This window comes from Pipistrellus hanaki (assembly GCF_964339955.1).
Source record: "Pipistrellus hanaki genome assembly, chromosome: 1".
In the NCBI taxonomy this organism is placed as follows: Eukaryota; Metazoa; Chordata; class Mammalia; order Chiroptera; family Vespertilionidae; genus Pipistrellus; species Pipistrellus hanaki.
In genome coordinates this window covers 152,349,769-152,375,159 of record NC_140503.1, presented here as the reverse complement: position 1 = coordinate 152,375,159, position 25,391 = coordinate 152,349,769, and the positions used below count along the sequence as shown (strand labels likewise).

At 39.0% G+C, this 25,391-nt stretch overlaps 1 protein-coding gene across 7 annotated transcripts in view; it reads left to right on the top strand.

Annotated features, from left to right (window-relative positions):
- Positions 1-25,391, top strand: part of PDLIM5 (PDZ and LIM domain 5) — a 194,058-nt gene that overhangs the window by 146,440 nt on the left and 22,227 nt on the right. For 4 of the 7 annotated variants that reach the window (XM_084897142.1, XM_084897144.1, XM_084897140.1 and 1 more), the window contains one exon: positions 5,225-5,412. In XM_084897142.1, the coding sequence (XP_084753268.1) occupies positions 5,225-5,412 (188 nt within the window). The remainder of the gene's footprint in view (positions 1-5,224; positions 5,413-25,391) is intronic. The other 3 variants (XR_014796172.1, XM_084897143.1, XM_084897141.1) reach the window with 1 other exon arrangement.

Sequence of the window (25,391 nt, the reverse complement as noted above, 5' to 3'; positions counted from 1 at the left end):
GTACCACTTAACCACCATATTAACAGGCCAGATGTGAAATTCCTAGGACGGATTTGTGTCCAGTTTTCACTTAACTACGTTCAGTGCACTGCTAATGCACAGCATGCTGTTTTGTATGGTTATTAACTTGCCTTTTAACCCTTCGTGACATCTTTTGTTAGCATAGTTGGTGTTTAGTATGAAGGTATGAGTCGTAGTGCAAGTATTTAAATCATAGTAAAGCCCTGTCTCTTATTCCATGGGTATAGCTATACTAGTATATTTAAATGTTTAGTAAGACATACCTTTATAGCTTCTGAAAAAAAATGGCAAAGAATAATAGAATAATTGTGTGTTTTTTTTTGTCTACTGTCTTGCAATTCTCAAATATGAAGGTTGTACTTGGGCAATATCTGAGAAATACTGAACCAAAATTAATTTTCTCCTAAACTTAACAATCATGGCAAAAATTATTGCGTATAACCAAAAGTAAATACATCCCAAGTATTCCTTACTAATGGTATAATTTTAGTGAAATAACTCTAAAACGATTTCTGACCGAACATAAATTAATGGCAGTGTATCCTGTGACTGTAGTTAGTAAAAGCCTGGTATCACATGGGCTCTCTGTTGATCATGGGTGTGTATCCTGTCCATTGTTACGGAGATTTTTGATAGACTTCATTATAATCCTGGGTAACTTTAAGGGAGGTGTTTAAACAAGGAGAGAGAGATCATTGTCCATTTTGCTCTAAGAAGAAACATCTGAAGTTATGTTTTATTTGCGGAGTTATGAGTAATAAAGGAGCAGTTCTCTTTCATTGTCACGGTTAAGACTGCACAGTGACTGGTTACTGACCACATTTGGAATAGTCTTTCCAAAAAAGCACCTGGTGCATTTTAAGAAATCCCATACACACTAAATGGCCAGAGGTATGTTTTGATCGACAACAAACGGAGATGGGGTAGGGAAAAATACTGGTTCTGTGAAAATATTCCCTTTTTCCACTTCTGGCATTCTAGTAAGTTATTTTGCTCTCACTGTTTAACAGAAAAAAGAACAACATAAAAATTCTTGCATATTTTGTTCAATTAGAGAATTTTAATGCTTTTCACTTATTATTGTAAAACTAAGAACAGTTTTATAGCTTTTTTGTATATAGCTACTACATATAGGGCAATCTGACTTTAAGCAGCAATGAATTACTCTAAAAGAAATAAATCCTAGATACTTTTCCCTTCAAGTCAAGCAAGTATCTTGTTGCTTAAATAAACTTTTTATTAAAAAAAGAAAAAAGTTGTTATGGGCTGATTGAGCTAGTGTTAGTAGTCATTATCACCACTGTTTACTGACAGCAATTGGCACAAACTAAATGTATTTTGATATTTGGGAAAGAAAAGTGGTTCTGTACCAGGTTAGCCAGTTGGCATTCTGAAAAACAGGAGCACAGGATACCCTGAGGAGGCCTTGCTACCGCAGTGAGAAGGGACTGAAGAGCAGCTGGGAGGAACAGTGTCAGAGATGTTTTATCTTGGATGTTATTTTTATGTAATAGTAATCTTTAAAATTATAATGAAGTATCGTAGAATACCAAACTTGTTTCTTTTCACTATAGTGTACTTAACACTTTTAATTTTGGTATAGAAGTCTAAGTTAAAGAATTTTGCTTAGAAAAATACAAGAAAAAATTGTAAACAGAATTCTGGAAGGAAGGAGACTCATGACTCCTATATATGTCCAGGTTCATTTACGGAATTCTGATGGAGAAATCTATAAAATAAAAAGTTGCTTATAATTATGACTCCTTTATAAATATTCATTTCCTACCACTTCAGAGTCTGTGTATTAGTATATAAGATTTTATAAGATTTAGTAAAAACTGTTTAATTTAAACATTGATATAATTAAACCCATGCTATACAATTGGCCCTTTAAAAAATTTAGATATGTAATTAGAGTAAAGTCTCCTCAAGGGTATTCTTCAGAGTTTTTCTTTGAAAATAGACTTAAAATTTCCAACTGTTCTCAATCTGTAGCTGAAATTTATTTGTTTTAATAGTTAAACAAATGTGGGAAAGGAATGTAAACTCAAGATAAATCAGGTTGCTGACACTGAAAGTAAACTTCTTTCCCTTTTTCTGTTTTTCCTCATTAGCTCAGTTTTAAAAAGAAATCTTTGCTTTATTAGTACATTTTTCTCCATTTTCAGTTTTTGAAATATCAAACAAAAATTGTGGTATTCTTGAGATGGAAGTAGTATTAATTTAACATTTCATTTCAATGTTTGTTTATCTGGCAAACTAGTGAACATGACCATATTTGATTCTTACCTTCTGTGGCATGAATCAAGGGTGTTTGTGGATTTCCTCATTAGAATCTTTTTGAAAGCATTTTAATTTTGTTTAGAATTTAGGTATGCCTTAAACAATTTAAATTTAGGGGAAAAAAATGAGTCTTTAGAAATAAGATACCAATCTAATTTAGGTAATTATTACATACTAGCTTTAAAAATGAGTCATTAACTTAGAAGTATTTTGCTGTTTCCCTCACCAGTGTGGCTCAGTTGATTGAGCTTTGTCTCCTGCACTGAAAGGTCACCAGTTAGATTTCCGGTCAGGGCATGTGCCCAGATTGTGGGTTCGATCCCATCAGGGTGTGTATGGGAGGCAACTGGTCAAAGTTCTATCCCCACTTAACGTTTAGTAACTGAAGCTTAGAGATATAAAATAATTTGTCCATCACATAGCTTTAAAAGCTGCTCAAAGCCATCTATAATAATAAAAGCATAATACACTAATTAGACCAACTTTCCCGACGAAGGCAGGGCTGTGAGGGAACCCAGGTCCAGGGTGCCTGATGCCCATTGGAGGGAAGCCTGGATCCCGGGTGCCACAGGGAAAGCCGGTGCTGGCAGCCGGGGGAAGGAAGGCCTACGCTTGCACAAATTTTGTGCATTGGGCCTCTAGTTATACTATAATGCTTAATCTGTTTCTGTTAATATTACTTATTCTGTCATCTTTTTTTTTTTTTTGTTATTGTGTCCAGCATTGTCATTAAGCAAGCAATCTTTCACATTTTTTTATTTATTATGAAAATTATCAGAGTGCTTAAAATTTTCATTGTATAGTATGCTTTAACATCAGGCAGGTTTTGTTTTTCATTAAACTGATTAGATGCTCTGCCAGCATGGCTCAGTGGTTGAGCATGGACCTACGAATCAGGAGGTCACAGTTTGATTCCCAGTCGGGGTACATTCTGGGTTGCAGGCTCAATCCTCAGTAGGGGTCATGCAGGAGGCAGCTGATGGAAGGTTCTTTCTCATCATTGACGTTTCTCTCCATCTCCCTTCTTCTTTGAAATCAATAAAAAATATATATTTTAAAAACTGATTAGAACTTATAACAGAAGGTAGTGGCTCTATTATACCCGAATTTAGGAGAACACTATTTCAAGAAAGTTAAAATAGCATTAGTATGATTTTTCAAAACTGTTCAGTGTCAGAGGTGCCCAAGACCACCCCCAGGTCTGGCAATTCACTAGAGGGAGACAGAACTCTTGTTCTCATGACTAAGATTTATTACAGTGAAAAAATACAAAGCAAAATCAGCAATGGGAAAAGTTGTGGGATCAAGTCTGGAAGAAATAAGACTCAAGTTTCCAAAAGCCCTCTCCTAGTGAAGCCACACAGGATGTGCTTGATTCCTCAGCCATGAGTTTTAACAAAACGTGCAAAATGTTGTCTACCAGAAGCTCATTAGGAACCAAGTACCTAAGACAAGGTTTTTAATGAGGCTCGTTATGTAAGCACGCTGTGCCTAATTCACACTGAAATTCCAGACTCTCAGAAGAAAAGCAGTATTCAGCATAAACAATATTGTATATATCGTTTGGGCACAGCGAGCAGCTCTTATCTTTCAGAGAAAGCTTTATAAGACTGGAGGGAACCGTTTACAAGCCAACTCCCAAATGCCAGTCAAAGGCCAACCTTGCAAGTGGGCCTTCCTGAGGGAAGGCAGCCTCGGGGCTCCTTAGTTAGGTGTTTTCCCAGATTCAAGAGGCATTGGGGAAATCAGCTATTCCTCTTCATTTGTAAGCATAGTGGACATGACTGAATTCGAAATCTATTTTCCTTGAAATATTATCAACCAAACAAAATAATGAAGCAGTATTTATTTTATTGAAGTCATTAATATAGTATCCTATCTTTGTCCATGGGGTGCTTCAGCTGTTGCTTTCAGATAGTGAAGAAATTGAGTTTCTGTGCATGCAATTATCTAAGTTACCAGGACCTCAATCTTTTATTGAAAAGTTAGGATGTATTCTTCTTCTTGTTATAACAATTGTTATTATTTCAATCGAGAAAATCTGTTCTTGTATTGTGTCATTCCAAAGTGCATATTTTATCTGAGCTATGTAGATTTTTTTGGAAATGACATATAATAGTAAATAATAAATAACTGGATGATAAAAGCCAAATGATCCTCTAACTCAAGCACAGATAAGGCCTCCTGTTAAGCAAATAACTCTGAGAGCAGATAGTGGTGGTCTTGCCTCTTGTTTGCCTGTGTAATGAACATAGAAGAGTGGATGTTCTATTAGACGGGAGATGTTCTCTGTTTACCACTGTGCGAACAGTGTGAAGCACAATGTCTGACAGGGCACAAGTGCTTAAATATTTATTGAATGAAAGAGTGACTGAGTCTGTGAGCAAAAGACTGACTGCTGAGACGGCAGCGAAACTTGGTTCATAAAATACCAGAAGAATGTGGGAAACAGTAAAGAAACATCTGAGCTGTTTCATAGAGATTTTTCAGGGACTCTTTAATAATGGCTTATTTTATTCTAGATGATTGAGTGTTGAGATAGAGAGGAATAGGAAATCAAAGGATTGGCTGTGTAAGTTTTTTAATAGCCTAGTTTCTCATGGTAGACCTTTAGAAGAGGATTTCTAAAGTATTGGACAAATGCATTCTGACTCCTTTTCTTTTTGTGTGTGTGTTTTTTGGGGGTTTTTTTTTGGTGTGTGTGTGTGTGTGTTTTGTGTGTGTGTGTGTGTGTGTGTGTGTTTTTTTTAGAGAGTCAATCCCTGAGTCATGGTTTTAGAGTACTCTATTTTAAAATATCAATTAAGTGATGATTATTTTTGTTTTCCTTGGAGATTGAATAGGCTGAGAAAATCAAATGATCAGTGCTAGGTTGGCTTGCTACCACTTCACCAAGCATGTTTTCTTATCTTCCTCCCAGCAGCACCCAGGAGCCTTCTCCACACTCGGCGCCGTCTGCAGCGTCCGCACAGAGTGTGCCTGAGAGGCCGGAGAGCCCAGCCTTCGCCAGACCAGGGGTGGCCGGGCTCACAACCGCTGCTGCCTTCAAGCCTCTGGGCTCCACCAGTGCCATCAAGTCTCCGAGCTGGCAGCGGCCAAGCCAAGCAGGTACGCCAAGGCAATCGCCAGCTTTTTGCTTTCCTTAAGTGTAATTATGGAAATGTGTTCTGGGATATATGATAGAGCCCATCGGTGAAACCGATTATCGACTGTCTAAAAGGGCTGCAGAGAACTGCTACAGCTGTTTTCCTCTCTGACACGTTTCCTAAACATTTTCTCCGTGTGTTTGGTGTTATTGCCATTTGCTGTGTATAGCTGCAGAATTGGGCAATTTCTTGTTTCCCAGTTACTCAGAAAGCATGTGTAGAATTGGAAGTTTGGGGTCTTATTAACGAACTATATTGTTGGGAGGTTTCCTTGTAAATAGAACATTTTGGTTTTGATGATATGTGAAACATAACAACAGAAGCACTGATTGCCATCAGACGTTATTGAAGGAAGAAGCATTGTCTTCTTGTCCTCTGAAGATTCACGGGCAGAGTGGAAGGAGGACCCAGTACTAGAATGGGAGCTTTTGAACGGTGTTAGGATGGAGCAGCGTAGGGTCAGTCTGGAAACCTGAGCTTTGAGTCTCTTCTATAGATAAGTAGCCTTACATAAAGTCACTCAACCCCTTTGATCCCGTTTCCCGATCTGCGGGATGTAGGCAGACTAAATGGTCTGTTCCAACGTGAACTAAGTTTATGACTGTCGGACTGAAGTAACTGTTTCAACGGAAGATGGGACTGTACTTACTAGTGAAGGTTGCCAGATCCACACTTAGCTTTCATCTCTTTCCATTCTTTGCACTCTCCCTGGGCGATTTTCCATCCAGATTTCTATTAGTCGCTGATGATTTATACAGTCCTCTCTCCCGGACTTCATTTCCTCAAACCACGTTGACCTACTTGCTGTTTCCAGGGAGCCCCTCCAGTGCAGCATGGCCGAAAATGTCACTGCCTGTCTCTGAATGGTGCACGCATCCAGTCACCAAAGCTGGGGTGTGAACTTGCCACCTCCCACTCCCTATCCCTGTCCTCAAAGAAATTAACACCTGACGATTCCACTTCTTAGTATTTCTCCAACTTATTTTCTTCTCTCCACTCCGTTGGTTCAGGCCTTGTCCTTCAAACAACTTGAACTCATTTCCCTGCCCGCTCCTGTCTGTCTTCCGCCAGTGATCTCTCTGCAGCTCCAGCTTACCTCACCCATCACTGTCCTGCTACAGGTGCTTTGCTTACTCTGCCATTTAAGATCCTGTTAACGCTGGCCCCGCTATCTCCTCAAGCTCCTCTCCTGCTGCTCCCAATTGGGTTTGATCTAAACTATATGAAAGAATACACAGTTTTATTACTTTTTTAAAACTTAAAATATTTAGATTAACATCATCAGCCTCTGAAATTTCTAGACTATTAAATAACTTAGCCAGACCTTTTCCCTTGGCGAAAAATGCTGACAGCTCAGCCATGCATTTTTAATTATTTCCATTTACTTAAAGTTTATCCATGACCATAGAGGTTTGCTGTAAATATTTTGTATGTGCATTAAAATACAGAACATACCTCAAAGATTTATCTGGTATGGTAATTGGAAAGGGACAGAGAATATGTCCTAAAAGAGTAAGGACAAGACTAAGTTTCTGAGATAGAAACTGAAGGAGGGCACAAAGTATATGTACTGGGGAGGGCAGAAAACATGTAACCTGGAAATTCAGAAACTACGGTCAAAATAACACTTCACCTATTAAAGTGAAAAGGAAAAATTTCACTTGATGCAGAACTTCTGGAGAATACACTACAGCAAAATTACCACAAGAGGGCGACAGAATCCTTTCTTCTCTGAAGAATCAAGGCAAGCTTTATAATTAGTCATGTTTCACATGGTCAGTATTTAAAATGTTACACATTTTTACGAACGTATAAGTGAATTTAATTTGAACAAAACTATAACAGTATGAAACATTATAAAGCATTATCACATTGTAAAGCATTAATATTAGAAAAATAAAATGTTTTGCCATTGTGAAGTCTGTTGAATTTCATCATGATGCTTACTCTACTCAAATCAGAAAGTATTTGCAGAACACCTGCAGCTCAGCCCATGCTGGTTATCTTGCTCTAGGTGCTTCATACTGACCTTTAATGAGTTATTATGTTCTATGTAAACTAGAGGCCCGATGCATGAAATTCGTGCCAGGGGGCCAGCCCTTGCAACGGAGGCAGCTAGCCTCGGCCCTCACAGCTGTAGCTTCATCTGGAAGGTTGTCTGGAAGGAGATTTGGAAGGTCGTTCAGCTGTCCAGTCTAATTAGCATATTACACTTTTATTATTATAGATGTTATTTATTTTACACTATTTTGTACAAGTTTTGAAATAATTTAAAAAATTCCCAGCTCCTCAAATTCTTTTATTCTGTCTAACAGTGTACTATATTTTAAAACAAAAGAAAACACCTCAGAATCTGTGCTGAGTCTTATAAATAGTTTCAAGAGCTTCCTAATGCAAATGAATTCTTTGGATTTAGAGGGTGATGGGTGCCTCGTAGGTTCTTGTGCTCCTCACAGTTCACCTGTGAGAACTGCACTCATCCAAAGGGATGCAAGAACTCCAGAGGCCGATGGCTGGGCTGGAGGACTAGGTAAGGCATCAAGGCAGGTGGCCTGCCTTCTCTCACAGGGAATTTTAGGCTCTTTCTCTTGATGATTCACAGCTGTGCACTGGTGTAAGTGAATAAAGGGCAAGTACATTTTTTTTAATCCTCCACTCCCTCCATAACCAAAGAATGACTATTACTAGTGATGTCATTTAAAAATAATTCCTACAGAAGGATGGTATCAAAATCATGGAATTGCAGCCTGTGATCCACTTTGTTGATCCTGAAATTAGTTTAGTGGATCATAGATAGTATTTTCATTAAAAAATGAAATAGAATAGAAAATATATTTTAATATATTAAGGGAGGTATCAAGTTGTGAAAAATGTGGTTTTAGTTAGTGTGTGTATGTAAGTAGCTATATATATATATATATATATATATATATATATATATATATTTTCATACAAGCATATTTTAGGTCAGCAGATAAAGTATATTTAATACTGTGTTTTATAGTTTAAAAGTTTGGGAGTCACTTATTTAAGTAGTATTTAGTCACACTTTGTTGGATATTTAAGTAGTTTTTAGTCACACTTTAATGTAGTTGTGAAATGATAGCTTGAAAAAAAGAAAAGACTGCATTGAAAGGGCTAATTGGAATTTGAAGACCTACTACTATATTCTGAACCTGTCATGGGTTTCTGATACCTCCACTGAAGGTCTGACTTTAAATCTTCCATCATTTCACTTGTGGTGTTACATAGTCTGTGTACCAGAAGCCTTTTAGAACACAATATTGCTATATTAGTTGATATCTAGGAACCAGGTGTGTGTGTGTATACCAGTAACAGCATTATAGCTCAGATTGGACCTCCTTTTCCTCAGGCCTGTAGTTTAGTATATGCTACCACACATACACAATTTTGCTGGTGATTGATAAAAAGCTAAATATTTTGCCTGACTGGTGTGGCTCAGTGGTTGAACGTTGACCCATGAACCAGGAAGTTATTCAATTCCTGTTCAGGGCACATGCCCGGGTTGCAGTTGCGTGCTTGATCCCAGTAGGGGGTCTGCAGGAGGCAGCCCATCAGTGATGCTCTCTAATCATTGATGTTCCTATCTCTCCCTCTTCCTTCCTTTCTCTCAAATCAATTTTTTTTTAAAAAAGTGCTAAATAGTTTAGGATGCAAAATGTCCAAAAGTTCATAGTATGCATGAAAGAATTAAGATACTACAGAAGAATTTAGAATCCAAGGTTGAATTTTACAAAACTTTCCACTCACCTGTATCTTTGGTTAGACTTCCATAATTCAGAAGCAATAGTCCCTTTAGAAATTTGACTTGATCTAGAAAAATAGGTGAGATTTGTTTTGTCATTTTTCAGAATTGGAGAAATATACTTTTTTAAACATATTTTAATTCACTATGTTTATATGTCTAATAGGTTTTGTAATATTTGAAGACTTCATATTATATATAATTATAAGTGGTTAGATAGATATTTTCAAAACCTTTGTAAATGTAGTGGTATAAGTTTAAAAATATGTTCTTGTATGCCGGGACCGGTTTGGCTCAATGGATAGAGCGTCGGCTTGGGGACTGAAGGGTCCCTGGTTCGATTCCGGTCGAGGGCATGTACCTTGGTTGCGGGCATATCCCCAGTAGGGGGTGTGCAAGAGGCAGCTGATCGATGACTCTCTCTCATCGATGTTTCTAGCTCTCTATCTCTCTTCCTTCCTCTCTGTATAAAATCAATAAATATATTTTTTAAAAAAATATGTTCTTGTATTTATGTAGGTGACCTAATTTGCTATGTAATGTTTTTCCTAGATTCTGTTTAGGTTACGGATACCAGATTAGTTCATTCAATGCAAGTATATGTATAAAATATTACTGTCTTACCCAATCTAGTCAGGTGTTTTTCCCAAACCCAGTATTAAAGCCATAAAGAGCCATTATATGTTGAAAGCACATCAGTTTTCCAAGTTTAGTTTAATTGTATACAAAATGAGGATGACCAATTTGTTAGAATATGAGTGCTTTTCTAGGTCAGGCCTATTGTCCATTGAGTCCAGTTTGCTAGGTTCTGAAGAACAGGAATGTCCACCCCCTGGAGTTAGATTTCAGAAGGCCAGGAATGATCCCAAGTGGAGCATTTTAAGCCTTTAATTTGTTTACCCGTTAAAATAAAGGTAACAAAGTCCCTTAGAGCTTTCTTGTGAAGCTCATGTGATAGAACAAAGTGCTTGATTCATAGACAATACTCAAAAAAGGTTAAGTTCTCACCCCTTTATTCTTTTTAGGAATAGCATCAATAATTTACGCTGTTACCGTCCAACAAAACAGTTCTCATGTGACTTCCGGCTTGAAAATGTTTGGGGTCTCTGCTGCCCGCACATTAAATGTTTGGCTCCTCAACAGGCCGTACGGTCCCTTCACGGCCTGTGCCGGCCTTCTCCAGCTTCATCAGGTCATACCGTTCCGTGGGCACACACCTCTGTGCTTTGCACCAGCGGCTCCTTTTGTTTGACATGCTCCTGCATTTACACCCTTCTCCTCATGAACACTTCTATTCACTCTTTATGACCAGATGCTATCTCCTTTGTGAACCTTTCTTGAGCATATAAATAGTTGCTACTCCTTTCTGTTTGATGATGGCCTTATTATAGCATTCATCATGACAATTTTAATTGTTTACATATTTGTCTTTTACTGCTGTTTGTATATCTCCTACAGGACAGGGACCAAGTCTCACTAGTCTTTGTTTTATGGCATCAAAACAATACCTGGCTCAGTTTATAGACCCTAAGTAAGTGTCAATGAGGGAATAAATGAGTGGGTGGGTAGGTCAGCTTGTCTTGTTTTGTACATCTCCATGTAATTTGAGGGATTACCAAGATATTGTTCTTTTTTTTTCCTACCAGACTTGAAATTGCCACAATAGTCATTGAACGAAGGTGGGCATGCTGTCTGCCAAAGGCTGCCATTAAAAATACACAGATTGCTTAAGAACAAGGGGAAGCTCTAAACTCCTGTAAGACTTAATAGTTGTGACTGTAGGCAGTGCTAGAACTCTATTCATTTTCACTAATTAAAAAAATTGGTAATAGATCTGAAGCTCTATGGTAGCATCCCTTCCCCCCAAAAAAAATAAAAATGGAAATTTATGGCATGTAAGGAACCAAGCGGTCGAATACAGAGGAACTATTAGGAATGACACTTATTTTGTGCTGTGGGAAAATTAACTTGGATACGAAGCATCAGTAAATAACAGAAATCCACAAAAAGTGCGGAGAGTTAAGTCAGATTATAAGGCCCAGGTCAGAAGGCTTGGAGGTCTGGATCAATCTAAAGGACCAGTAAAATTCAGTGATACAATTTCAAGGTAGAATATGTCCCTTTTTATGATGGAGTCAAATTTTATGCAGGAAGAGAGTGTTAATGTTTGTGTCTGAAGTAAAACCAATGCCCCGTGAATATTTTTAGGAAGAGGCCAAGGTGGAGAGGGAACTGCATGTGCAGAAGCTCACAGAGAACTTGGCTTCTGAAAAAGGGCAAGTCGTTTGGTGTGTTCAGCAGTGCATAGTAGCCAGAAGGAAGGTTGGATGGGTTATTGGGGGCCTGGTCATTGAAAGTCAGGAGTATGGATTAATGTTGACAGGAAGGGAGTGACACCATCTGGGGAGTGACACAATCAGATTTGCGTTGTTAAAAGATCATTATGATCTCTGTGTAAAAGATTAAGATTGGAGTCCTAGAGACTTTCTAAGACAAGCATGTCAAACTCAAAGGCTAACATGGGCCAAATAAACAAAGTTTATGTGGGCTGCAAAAAACACACACAAAAGCTTCAGCTTTCATAGAAACATAGGTTTATTTCAATAGAGACATGCTAAATACAAAGGCGGTCAATATAACAGTGTGTAAAAAATGTGTTAATAAAAATTTCATTTTTATTAAATTTTATTAAATGGGACCAGCTAGGCTGTGGCCTGGGAGAGGGACAAGCCACACACCCCACTGGCCCAGGCCCAGCCTGGCCCGGGAGAGGGACAAGCCGCATGCACTGTGGTCCCAGGCACCAGCGGCTGGGACTGAGGCTCGGGAGAGGGACAGGCCACCCACCCCACAGTCCTGGGAGCCAGCAGCTGGGGCTGCAGCCCAGGAGAAGGATAAGCCGCCCGCCCTGCAGTCCTGGACACCCGAGTTTGACATGCTTGCTCTAAGAGGTGCTGAGGTAATCCAGCATAGACAGGATGATAAGGAGTATCACCCTGGGCAATGACTGTGGCAGTGGCAGTGGAGAGCATTCTAGGGGCAAGAGAATGCCAAGTGCTTACACTCTCACCTGACCGGGATGCACGTTCTAGCCATTGCACTTCCAGGGAGCCTTATTCGTGTATAATGTATCTTCTATTAAAACGGTAGAGAATATATATATTCGGTTTGGAGAACCTATACTTCATTCTAAATAAGTCTGATTATGGCAGGAAACCTGGTTGAATGTATCTTTAGTTTTTTAAATGTAATGTGTCTAGTTACAAAATATAACTCTGAGTGGATTGCATCTTGTACTTGAGAAATAAGGTAAAGCTTACTTTTATAACATAAGTAGTCTATTTTTATAGCATTTCCTCATGGGAGTGCATATATTTCCTCTAAATTAGCGTTTTCTATATATTGTCTCTTTCCATTCTTTATATCTGCAAATATGAGATTGGTAACTTTGGCATGATCCTCCTTGTACAGCTTGCCTTTGCACAAAACATTTATACTACTTGTTGTCATGGAAACAAAGATGAGCTTGGAAAAGGATTGATTTTTCCAAAACAAAAGAAGAAAAATTCTGTAGAACCCTGTTGGTCAAAAATTAATTGCTTATCATTTGTATGTAGTACAGAAAGCTTTGTCTGTAGATAGGCCTTAATTTTTTTCATTAATTACAGGTTTTTTTCTTCTTTTCCTTTTAAAATATGTTGATTTTGAGAGCATTTGTAACGATACTTAAATGTATTACCATTATAAATTTGTGATTTTTTTTTTCTCAAAAACTCATTGAGCAATCTTTACAATATTGGCTAATATTGCAATCACAGTTTTCTATAGAGGAATGTGACTATTTCATAGAGCCATTGGAAAAAACACACACAACTTGTTATGTTTTCTTTCACTGTAGTTAGTGTTAGATGTGCTAAAATATTTTTTTTTAGCTGTTTTCATTAGCTGTACTTATAGCCTTATAAAATAATGCTACCTTCATGTTTTCTTTAATCATATATACACGTAACTCCCTGTTTATTCTTATGTCCTGCGATGTTGGCAAGAAAGTAGTGGATTTATTTTATCTTATTTTACTTTTATTGTTAAACTAGAGGCCCAGTGCATGGAATTGTGCATTGGGGCGGGGGGGTGTCCTTCATTCCCTCCTATGCCCTCTCCAATCTGGGACATCCTTCTCCCAATCCAGGACTGCTGGCTCCAACTGCCCTCAACTGCTAGCTTGGTTCCCCCCAAGTGCCCTCCCCTGCAGGCCGCCCCCCCCCCCCAACTGCCCTCCTCTGCTGGCGCAGTCACCCTAACTGCCCTCTCTGCTTGCCTGATCACCCACAACTGCCCTCCCCTGCAGGCCTGCCCTGCCCCCCAACAGCCCTCCACTGTAGGCCTAGTTTTCTCTCCCCACCCCCCCAATTGCATTCCACTGCAGGCCTGGTCCCCCCCTTGCTGACCTGATGTCCCCCAACTGCCCTCCTTTGCTGGCCTGGTCACTCCTAACTTCCCACAACTGCCCTCCCCTGCAGGCCATCTTGTGGTAGCCATCTTGTGTCCACATGGGGGCAGCTATCTTTGACCACATGGCAGCAGCCATCTTATGTCTTTGTGTGATGGTCAATATGCATATTACTCTTTTATTAGGATGTGTCCATGGAGGCAGACATTCCCCTGAGGAAAAGTACAGGCTCATTTAGCTGATATGGTGACATGCTCAGTACACTGGTAGTATTTTATCATTTAGTAGTAGGCATGCTTAAGCTCTGATATTCCATATTGAAAAATATTAATTTTCCTTTATTTTACTTAGGACGTTATTTCCTTTATATGTATCATATAATCCTATCTAGTAAAGGAGTAATATGCAAATTGGCCATCACTCCCAACACACAAGATGGCTGCTGCCCCCATGTGGACACAAGATGGCCACCACAAGATGGCCAGCAGGGGAGGGAAGTTGTGAGGGACCAGGCCTGCAAGGCAGGGCAGTTGAGGGCAATCAGGCAAGCAGAGGAAGGCATTTGGGAGGGACCAGGCCTGCAAGGGAGGGCAGTTGGGGGTGATCAAGCATGCAGGGGAGGGCAGTTAGGGGTGACTAGGCCGACAGGAGAGGGCAGTTAGGGGGGATCAGGCCTGCAGGGGAGAGCAGTTAGGGGCAATCAGACTGGTAGGGGAGTGGTTAGGGAGTGATCAGGCTGGCAGGCAGAAGAGGTTAGGGGCAATCAGGAAGGCAGGTGAGTAGTTGGGAGCCAGCAGTCCTGGATTGTGAGAGGGATGTATTATTGGAGAGGGTGCAGGCTGGGCTGAGGGACCATACCCCCCCTCCCCCATGCAGGAATTTCATGCACTGGGCCTCTTGTTGGTTTATAAACTTTTTATTAGTGAATTGCTTTTTTTTATTTTTTTTTAATTTTTTTTATGAAACAGTTTTAACATATGTAGTAAAGGCAAGAGCTCTTAATTGACAGATTTATAAAAATTGGTGATTCTTTTATAAAATATAATTTGTGTTTTGAAGAAGCACAGTACAAGTAATGTGTAAACAGAAAAGTTGAGATCATTTGTAGGTATTTTAAGGACATAGGACTTTTTGAGGGGTGAAATAAAAAATGACAAAAGACACAAAATTACTTTCAAAATGAATATTTTACTTACTATCCTTATTTGGGCATTTGGAACTCAGGAATATAATGGGTAGCCTTGAAGGGGGCAACCAACCTCATTTAACAGTAAAATGGTAGGTAGTAATAATTCTTTCAATATTTTTAATGTTTTTATTGATTTTTAAAGAGAGGGGGATAGAGAGAGACATTGATGAGAATGTAACATCATTAATTGGCTGCCTCCTGCACGCCCCTTATTGGGGATCTAGCCTGCAACTCAGGCATGTGCCCTGACCAGGAATCGAACTGGTGACCTCTTGATTCCTGGGTTGAAGCTCAATCACTGAGCCACACCGGCTGGGCGTATAATTCCTTCAAAATTTAAAAGTATCTTTTTTATTTAGAGTGTACAGTCAGATAAGTCTATGAAAAATTTAAATGGACATTGTACCAATGAACTAACAGAGTCTAAGAGAAGTCAAAAGAATTGTCCAGGGTGATTTGAACCCAGTTATTTTGACTAAGTAGTTCATTCTCCTGTGTTAGAAGATAACATCAATAAATATATTTAAGGGGAACTGCGTCTCTTGGTAGTGTAGAAAGGATTATTGCCTTACATAGGGAGGATAAACTAGTGACTAACAACTATTAAGATGTTTCAAGTAACATTTTCTTTGCATCTAAAGTCCATTCTTTAAATTTAGCCAAGATTCTAGTTAGCATGACCCTTTATTATACTCTGTCTCTGATGTGTGCTGCATTTTAGAAATAAAGAAAAACTTATTTACTCATTACAGAAAGAGCTTTGAAGAGATCTTATATTCTTTGTAAGGATTTTTTTCAAGGAAGACTTCGATATATTTGTGAGATCTGATTAGATCAAAAACTGAATGGTGTGCATCTCAGTTGTAAGTGGATATAAATTCTATCTTTTATTTGAAATCTAAAGGAGATAGGGGTGAGAAAGGAAATTACTGTTTCTCCAACCATCCCAAATTTCATTGTAGGCTTTACGCTGCAGTAATAAATCGAGATAACTAGATTTGCTTAGCTAAGATGGATAGATTTATTGGTTCCATTTTTATATGAATAAGTAAACTGCTACCAGTTGCTTATGTTTCATCTCTTCTAATAATGTTTTATTGCCATCTGCGCCCCTGCTTTCTGACATCATTAAACTAAACAGTCCACTGGCCACAAAGGCCTGGCTGGAGCTGTCCATTGTCAAAACCTTGGTGTGAAGCATGTCGATATGCTGTATCTCTTTATATAGCAAGTAGATTTTTGTTTAGAATCATGATTCTGAGGAGAAAAAAGTAACAACCATGAACTGCCTTCTTTATTTTCTTCTAAATGTCATCTTATTGGGATTTATTTCCATGTTGGAAGCTTTCCAGTGCACATTGTAAAAGCTCGTCTTTCTCCCCATTTTCCTTTCAACCTGAGATTAAAGTATTACATTTTTTGTAAGGGAAGATACCTGGATCTATTCACATATGCTTTTAATAAAGAATTGATACTTTTTATTAATTGATACATATGGTTTAAACCAGAGGTTAGCAAACTGGCTCTTTGTCACATCTGGCCACCATCTAGTTTTGTAAATAAAGCTTTATTTAAACACAGCCATGCTCATTTGTTTGTATGTTGTCTAAGGCTCCTTCGTGCTACAATAGCAGAGCTGAGTAGTTTCAACAGAAATCATATGGCCCACAAAATCTAAAATATTTATTTTCTGGTCATTTATAGAAAAAAAAATTGCCTACCATATTAATTGCCAACAAAATTAAACCATAGGAATAAGAAAAATTATGCTTGATAATTCTGCACAATAGATGCAATAGGGCATCATGCACACTCTGGACAACACTAATGAGCAGTAAGGCACTTTGTTGTCTCTTTAAACTCTTCTGGGACAAGAATCTTATTCTTGGGTGTGTCATTCATACCAGAAGAGTTCCTATATCTGAATTATTGTTTGTATCTTCTATTAGTAAGTAGTGTTGAATGCGTGCATGGACACTTTATTTTTTTTTAAATCAGGTAAGAGAGTGCAGTAATAATTGACAATTATGAAGCACATCTTACACATTCAAGGAACTGTAAGTCATCCCTTTACTTATACTATCCCATTTAACTCTCTCACACTTGGAGGGAGTTGTTAGGATTGCTATTTTACACTTGAGGAAACTAAGACCCAGAATGATGACATTTCTAAGTTCACACAGCCAGAAACGAGCAGAACAAGGTATCTTAACATTAGTCCTTCACTATATATACTGCTTCCTCCAGCATAAGATATCTCAGCAATGTTCTCTGCTTTTTTACTAGTAAAAGATGTGAAATTCAAACATAACTTTGGATAATGATAATAAAATTGTATTTATTTCAGGGACCTAATAACTTTAATTGAGAGAGATATCTTAGAGAATTCATAGTGGCGATAGAAATGTAAAAAGTAATGTAGTTATTGATATTGCTTGACATGAGGAAATCTATGTAAGTATTCCTTCTTTTTCTGCTTCAGTTTTTTTTTTTTTTTTTTTTAATATATTTTATTGAATTTTTTACAGAGAGGAAGAGAGAGGGATAGAAAGCTAGAAACATCGATCAGCTGCCTCTTGCACACCCCTTTACTGGGGATGTGCCCGCAACCAAGGTACATGCCCTTGGCCGGAATCAAACCTAGGACCTTTCAGTCCTCAGGCCGACGCTCTATCCACTGAGCCAAATCGCTTTCAGCTCTGCTTCAGTTTTTGTTGTTGCTCACTTTAAAAGAATTTTACGTTTATGAGCAGTTCAAACCTGAGGGACTTTTCTCATTTATTTATGAGGTTAGGCTGCTTTCTCACTTATGTAGATGAACATCAGTCGGAAAATGGTAAAAGCCAAGCCCAGTTTGGGTTTCAGACTATTTTGGAAATAAGATATATCAGAACTCCAAATATGAGCAAAATTCTAGAAATGTAATATCTTATATAATAAAAGCCTAATATGCAAATTGTCCCCTCAACGAGGAGTTTGACCAAGAGTTGGAACAGGTACGGGGCTGGCTGGCCACCCATGGGAAGGGAGGCCCTGGCCAGCAGCCGCTATGGACCCTACTCATGCATGAATTTCGTGCACTGGGCCTCTAGTGTTAAACAACTTCTTAGATTACACAGTCTTTATGCAGTCAGCAGTGATTCTCTACAGCATTCCTGAGATCGTGAACCACACCTCATATCTGTTTTAGTTTTTAAAAATATTTTATTTGAGATTTCTTTTTTCTTTTTTTTCTTTTTCCTTCTTACCCATTACCTCTCTCCCTGCTCTTTCATAGAAGCATACTGGCCGCTGCCAGATAGAGCATGGATTTGTCTTTCCGTTACAAAATTTGAAGTTGGAACAGTGATACTGAGATTATTTAGAAACTACTATGTATAAGTGATAATTTGTTGACTTCTAAATGAACAGTGGTAAACTAGATATTTTATGATTTCATCTCCTTACAAGATACAGACTGGGTTTCTTTTAGTTGTAACTAACCACATGGAAGTTTTCTTTGTCAGGTCAGTAAGGAAGAGAAAAAGGCAAGTCTGTGTTTCCCGAACGTTGATGATGTATAATGCAACAAATTAAAAAAGAAGAGAATGGAACCTTATCCAGGTCCCCACACTCACTTTAATTAAGACATTCTAGATCCAATTTAATCGGAGTTCTTAGAGTTGAAAGGCTGGTTGCTAATGGAAGAAACTAACCTCCTGAAGTTGCGGAAATATTTGATACTTAGTCTTGGGCGCACCTGTTCCAATTCTTTATGGCGCACATACCAGCATTCTCCACTACTTAGAGAAATGATAATAGTTTAATCTGTCCAGTTTTGCTTTTAATCATTGAATTAAAAACTCCTTGATTCCATTTAATAAAATTTGCAGAAACCTCTCCAGAATGTACTTCCCCTCTGATCCTAAGTCTTGGTTTAACTTTAAACCTTTTCTGTTTGTACTGGATACAGTTTCATGCCTGGATTATGGAGGGTAGACTGTTGTTTATACTTTCAACATAAGAAGCTTGACAGAAAAAAACGCGCAGATCCCATGCCTCCCTTGCCACCATCTGTTGGAGCTGGCCGGGGACGGGAGGAAGAAGGAAGCGCTGGCCGAGTGTGGTGGCGTGCGAGTGTGTTGCCACCGCTGCTGCCCAATTTAGTACGTGTAAAATTTCTACCATGCCTTCGCGCACAGATTCTCTGCGATGTTGAATTGCAATACTTTATCCCCCCCAAGAGTGCCAGAATGCCACTTTGATGTAGCCCAGTTATTTCTCTGGGGACAGCATTAGCTTCCGTTTATAACAGGAACGCCCCTTGCAGTTGAACAGTTGTTTTTCACACCATAAAACCTCACAGGTGACCTCTGTAGTCGCAGGGCTGTCAATATTTCTCTCTCTTCTTTTTGGGGGTGGGTTTTACTTCAGACTTAATAAGAATGAAACAATATAGGGTTTTTTTTTAAAGTACAGTATATAGTATGGTTATCCCTAAATTTACATTTTCTGCTGCTGTATCTTAATTCAAATGTAGTATTTGAAATATTTAGACTAATAGAAAGCGTACAACAAAATGAATACAGAATTCTAATGTTTCAACCGGTTTATCCTCAGTAAAAGTAGTATTAGATCTATAAATTATGTTTTCATTTCTGAAGCAGTTTTTATGAATCCTCTTAAGTTATCTCAAAATGTGAAAAATCTAGCTTTATAATTTTATATTTCAGTTCAACAACTTTGCAGCCATTGATTATAATTATCAGCAGCCAGGTTTAGGGAAAGAAACATCTCTGTAGGATGCTAAACTAATCTCTTACAGAATACAGGAAAGTTTTAAAAGTGATAATCTAAGCATGCTAGGCATCAGGGCAAATAAAAAATAATTTTTTGATCAATTATTCCTTAATCTATCCTACCAAGCTCATTAAATAAATTAAAATAGGAGAAATTAATCATCTCAATTACCATTATCCCCTCCTTTAAACTGGTCCAGAAGTTAGTACTTCCTGGGTTAGATCACATGTGTGGAGATCTGCCTTCATATTTTGATTGACTGACAGAAGGCACATGATAAGTATTTCATGGACAATTGCACAGGGACAGAGGCTTAGGAGTCAGGCAGGTGTGGTCTTGAATCCCAAATTGTCCCAATGTCCACTCTCCTCCTTTGGCTTTCATGATGCTCTCTGCTGGTTTTATTCCAACTGCCTCTCTCTTTGTATTTGTCATTTGCCTTATGCCTTGGAAGCTCTTCAATTTTCACGTTCCTCTTTCCTCAAGCCATCTCCTTAACTCCCACAGCCTCAAATGTTAGCAATTTGCTGATGACTCTGGAAATCAGTTCTTCTAGCTCAATCCAGTAGAAAACTAATACAGAGGGCAGTCTGAAAAAAATTGAAAATTGATTGGTAATTTATGTTATTTTAGGTGCAATAATGATATTATGGTTAGGTGTTGTTTTTTTTTGTTTTTTTTTAAGAGTTCTCTTAGAGATCATACAGAAATAGTCTGTATTAAGTGATAACTCTTGAATTTGCTTCAAAATAGTTCAGAGATGCAAGGGAGTGTGAGGGATATAGATGACACATGATCAAAGATGAGACAATACTTTGTTAAAGCTTGATTATTTCCCTATATTTACATTTTGCTGATTTTTAAAATAAAGAATTGGTTCTTTAGCATTCTCTAAAGGTGATGCAATTTAAAGAAAATCCAGAACTGGTTTAAACATTTTGGAAGCACTTTGCTCTTTTGGAGTAGTTATTCTTATTTATGCAGAAACTGCCTTATCTGCTTTGCCAGGTCCATTTGATGCAACTGTAGTACTTTCTGACAGCTTTCCAATCTGACAAGATATTCTAGACATTCCTTGTTCATTTTTTTTGTCCCAGTCCTCGAGTCAGCAGCTTCTCTAAAAATTCTGGTTTCTTTTAGTGGAAAGACAATTATTTTGGGCTGGAGTCATTCATTCTCTAAACAAAGATTTATTAAGCAATATGCCAGAGACTGCTATGCAACAAATAAAATACAGTGTCCTTGGCCTCAAAGTGTGACGAGATAGATAGTAAAAAGCAATAAAAAGCGTGTAAAATAGGTTAGATCGATGCTAAGGAGAATGGTAAACCAGTTAAGGAGTATAGGGAATGTGGTTTGTGGGGAGGGGCTGCTGTTTATATAGGATGGTTAGAGAAAGCCACATTGATAAAATGGCCTTTGAGCAGAGACCTAAAGGTAGTGCAGGAACAAGCTGTGCAAAAGTTGGGGAAAGATTCCGAGACAGAGGAATGGAAAGGACAAAAGCCCTGAGCCAGGAGCATGTTGGCCATTGAGAGGAATAGAAGGAGGCCGGTGCGGCTCATAGTGGGCAGAGAGGAGAGGGGCAGATCAGGGCAGGGAGATGGCAGGAGTCAGATTCTATAGGAGCTTTGGTTTTAGTTCTAACTTAGGAGGGAACAGTTGGAGGGTTTTGAGCAGAGTAGCAGCATAATCTGGCCTCTGTGTTGTTGGCAAGTGTGGAAGTAAAATAGAGGCGGTAACTGTAATAAATCAAACAAGATGATTGTGGCTTGGACCAGGATGTACTGTGGAGCTGGTAAGAAGTCATCAAGTTATGTATCTTTTGCATTGTGAGCATTTCGTGTTCCAGCACCTCACTTGTTCTACTGAATATGTTCAGCAATTAAAAAGCACTGTGTCCAGTAAGAGCAGTATCTGTTGTTGCTTAAGTTTTTTTTTTTTTTTTTTAAGTAGTTATTTTGTCAATTAATTCGACAACTTTACATATTATAAACTAAGAAAGTAGTCTATTGTGCTGCTAGGTGTTCCCACTAATTTATGTTTACTTATTTAAAGATAATCTTTGTAATTTTGGGTTTGACTGTCAGTGCTAAAAAACAGAAGCATAGATTAATTATGAGTGCACGTCATTCAAAACCTTAGAAGACTCAGCCATTCTAAAATGAATAGAAGGTATTCTCACCAACACTGGTTTGGAAAGTAGCTAGTGGCTCTCAATTTCTAGATGAGTTTTATGGTGCTGAAGTGTATCTGATACAAAAGGGAAAAAAATTATTTTAAAAACAAGAACCTTAATGGGATAGAGATTAGCCACAAAAGAAGCCAAATTTAGTAAAAGTAGCTCAAGGTGAAGGTTAAAAAGGAAACCTTGAGTCAAGAACTCCCTAAGGTTCCCACTGTGACCCTTTACGGACTCATTCATTATTCAGTTAGTGTAAGTCACTTAAGTTTTTTCTGACTTAGATCCTTAGCTTATGAAATGGGCTAGTTCCGTGCTCTTATTTAATAGTTCTACTACTACTTAAAAGAAAAGAAACCCCATTTATTACAACTAAGTAGATTGTCATCTTTAAGCTGCTATTCTAAAGAAACGTGTTTGTTTTATTTTCTGCCTTAAAGTGGTTGATTTTTAGAACAGGTTCACTAAATTTGAAGTAGTGTTATCACTGTTACCATGGAAGACTGCTTGCCCTATAGGTAGCTCAGTGCTCCTCAGAATCCTAAAGGAAGCAGGGCTCCTGTGCGCTGTCTCCCCACACCCAGGGCCTCTCCTCTTCACACCTCCATGTCCCCAGGAAGCCAAGTGAGGAGAGGCCGGGCTGGCGCGGGCTGGCTCCAAAGCAGCCCATTCCTGTGCGAGCGTAGTGAGAAATTCAGTCTGAAGAAATGAAACATCATCACTTTATTCATATGGGAAATAACTGGGGTTTGGGCATGTTTGGGGCCTGGTAATTAACAGGTTCGGGTAGCTTTGTGTGCGGGCCAGTGTGCTAGCAACACGGCAACAAAACGGAGGTGTGAGAACTTCGGTCTTATCCAACACGGCGAAAATGGGGCAGCCACAGAAAGCGAGGCTTTCTTCACCAGCAAGGAACAGCAGTGAGCTCGGAGCCTTTTTATATTCGCTTAAGATGGTCAGATGTTTCAAGTTTAAGAACGGCTTCTCATGTTAAATAAGTTAGTTCCCCATGCACCTTCTCCTGGCGGCAGGGGCCAGATGGGTTATGTCGCTTTTTACAATGACTGATGCAGAATTACTACGCGCTTTCATTGCTAAAACTGTCTCAGTGACTCGGGATTTTAGGGCTTATGCATAGATAATGTGATAAAATAAAGGCATATGGTAGATGAAAGGGTTGGACTCTCTTTGAGGTCTCTCTTTCAGATTTTTCAATTGGTAGCTTTCCCACTGTTTGAAATCTTGAACCCAGTACATGTTTTAAAAACGTCTTTCTTTATAGTGGCCTTTTTACAAGGCAAAATGAAAGTGATTCACAACCTTCCCTTTTCCATTTATTTGATTAAGTATTAATTTTTTTGACTTCAGTCTTTAAGGCAGTTTCCTGGTAGTGGCTAGAAAGGAATATATAGTTTGTCTTTTAAGCATTTGTAACTGAATTAATAAGAAAAAGGCATAATAGGACTTACTGATGAATAACAAATGAATTATACAGGCAGGGTGTTGATAGACATTAAAGGGAGCAAGAGAGCACTTCTAGCTGGAGTGCTCAGGGGATGCTGGGAACAAAAATGGAACATCCGTGGCCTCGCAGAATGGAAAAACTGAGTGGCAGAGGAGAAAGGGCCCTTTCAGTGGCTGGGACCATAGGAGCAGGGGATGGCATGGCAGGTTCAGGGGACAGTGACTAGACTGGAGCACAGGTTAAGAGCAGACTCCAAAGCCAGACCACCGCCTGGATTCGGACTGCCTTTTGTTCTGAGTTTGACCTCAGAGTAAAAGAGGGGTACTGATCATGCCCAAATCATAGGGCTGTTGTAAGGATTTGAGAATAGTGCCAGCACAAGTTAAATATTAAATAAATAAAATCAAGAATGAATGATGATGATGATGATGACAAGGACACGGGTGATCATAAAAGACCAGGTTGTAAGAAAGATTGGGGTGAGCTCGCTAAGGGGCTGGACTATCAGGACGGCATATAGTGCGGAGCAGGGACTTACCAAAAGCTTTCTAAAAAAGAATATATGGTCAGACTAGGGTATCTGGGAAAAAAGAACTTAGCAGAAGAGATTGAAGAAGAGAGTGCAGCAGAGACACTGCTTAGGAGACTTGTAATGGTCCAGGCTGGAGGGATTCAAACCAGGACTCAAGCGATAGAGGATGGGTTCGGATTAATAAGAAGGGACAGACCTTGCAGACAGTTATAATGAAACCCTTGTTGGCATCTGGGGACCGTGTCAGGGAGGCAGAAGGCCATGTCTGAGTACGTGGGAAAATTCAAACCATAGGAATTCTCGGGAAGAGCTGGCAGTGTGGGCAAGAAGGTGAAATACACTGTATGTCCTGAATGTAAAGGCCAGGTCGGGCATTGAAGTGCTCACCTGGTGCTCCAAGAGAACTCAGACCGGACACAGCAATGGAAGAACCCCAGTTGCACTGTGTGAGTGAATGAGGTCACAAGGAAGAGAGTGTTCACAGTGAATGTTATAATCATTTTCTCTCCCGTTTCTAGAAGAGAGAGTGTGAGTTTAAGAGAATGAACACATATTCCTAGTCCAGTGGACTCATTTAAAACATGGGCAGGAGTCAAGTTCCCTGGCCTGCAAAGTGCCATTTCACAGCTCCAGTGCCAGGCGGAGCTCCTCAGGAGACGTGCGGAGTATTTATAAACACATGGCTTCTGGCTCTGTCCTTGCATGTCATTGCTGACAGGCTCTATTCTGGGAGGGAGAATTGTCCTTTCTATTATCCTAATTGTTCTCATCCAGTTTTGACCACACCTTTACTATAGGTCCTGTCAATAGACACACACGTGTATATGTACATACACTACTATATTAATTTGTATTCCTTCCTTCCTTCCTTCCTTCCTTCCTTCCTTCCTTCCTTCCTTCCTTCCTTCCTTCCTTCCTTCCTTCCTTCCTTTCTTCCTTCCTTCCTTCCTTTCTTCCTTCCTTCCTTCCTTCCTTCCTTCTTTTCTTCCTTTCTTTCTTTTTTGTTAATCCTCACCTGAAGATGTTTTTCCATTGATTTTTAGAGAGTGGAAAGGAGGGGAAGAGACAGAGAGAGAAACATCAATGTGAGAGAGACACATCGATTGGTTGACCCCATTCATGCCCTGACCCGGGCAGTGATTGAGCCTGCAGTTGAAGTACATGCCCTTGACCAGAATTGAACCCCAGACCTTTCAGTCCTTGGCTGACACTTCAACCACTGAGGCAAACCGGCTAGGGCACAGCATGGTTTTCTTAAAAGTTGTTCCTTTTAAACCCTCTTAATATATATGTTTTTTTCTCTTCCATTACATTTTAATTGCCTGTGGGTAACAAGCTGGCCTTCTGTTGGTTTCAGTCTTTACAGTTTTGTACTCATTCACTTATGTATTGGTTTCAGTTTATTTCTTCATTCCTTCATTTGTTTATTTATTCCAGGCACTGTATTAGATGTGAGGGTAAAGAATAATACATAGTCCCTCCCTTCAGGGAGCTTACTAGCTGGTTGGAGAACAAAGGACACAGATATGTGTAGCAGAAGCAATAATAAAATAATTCACAGAAAACTATGCGAACATG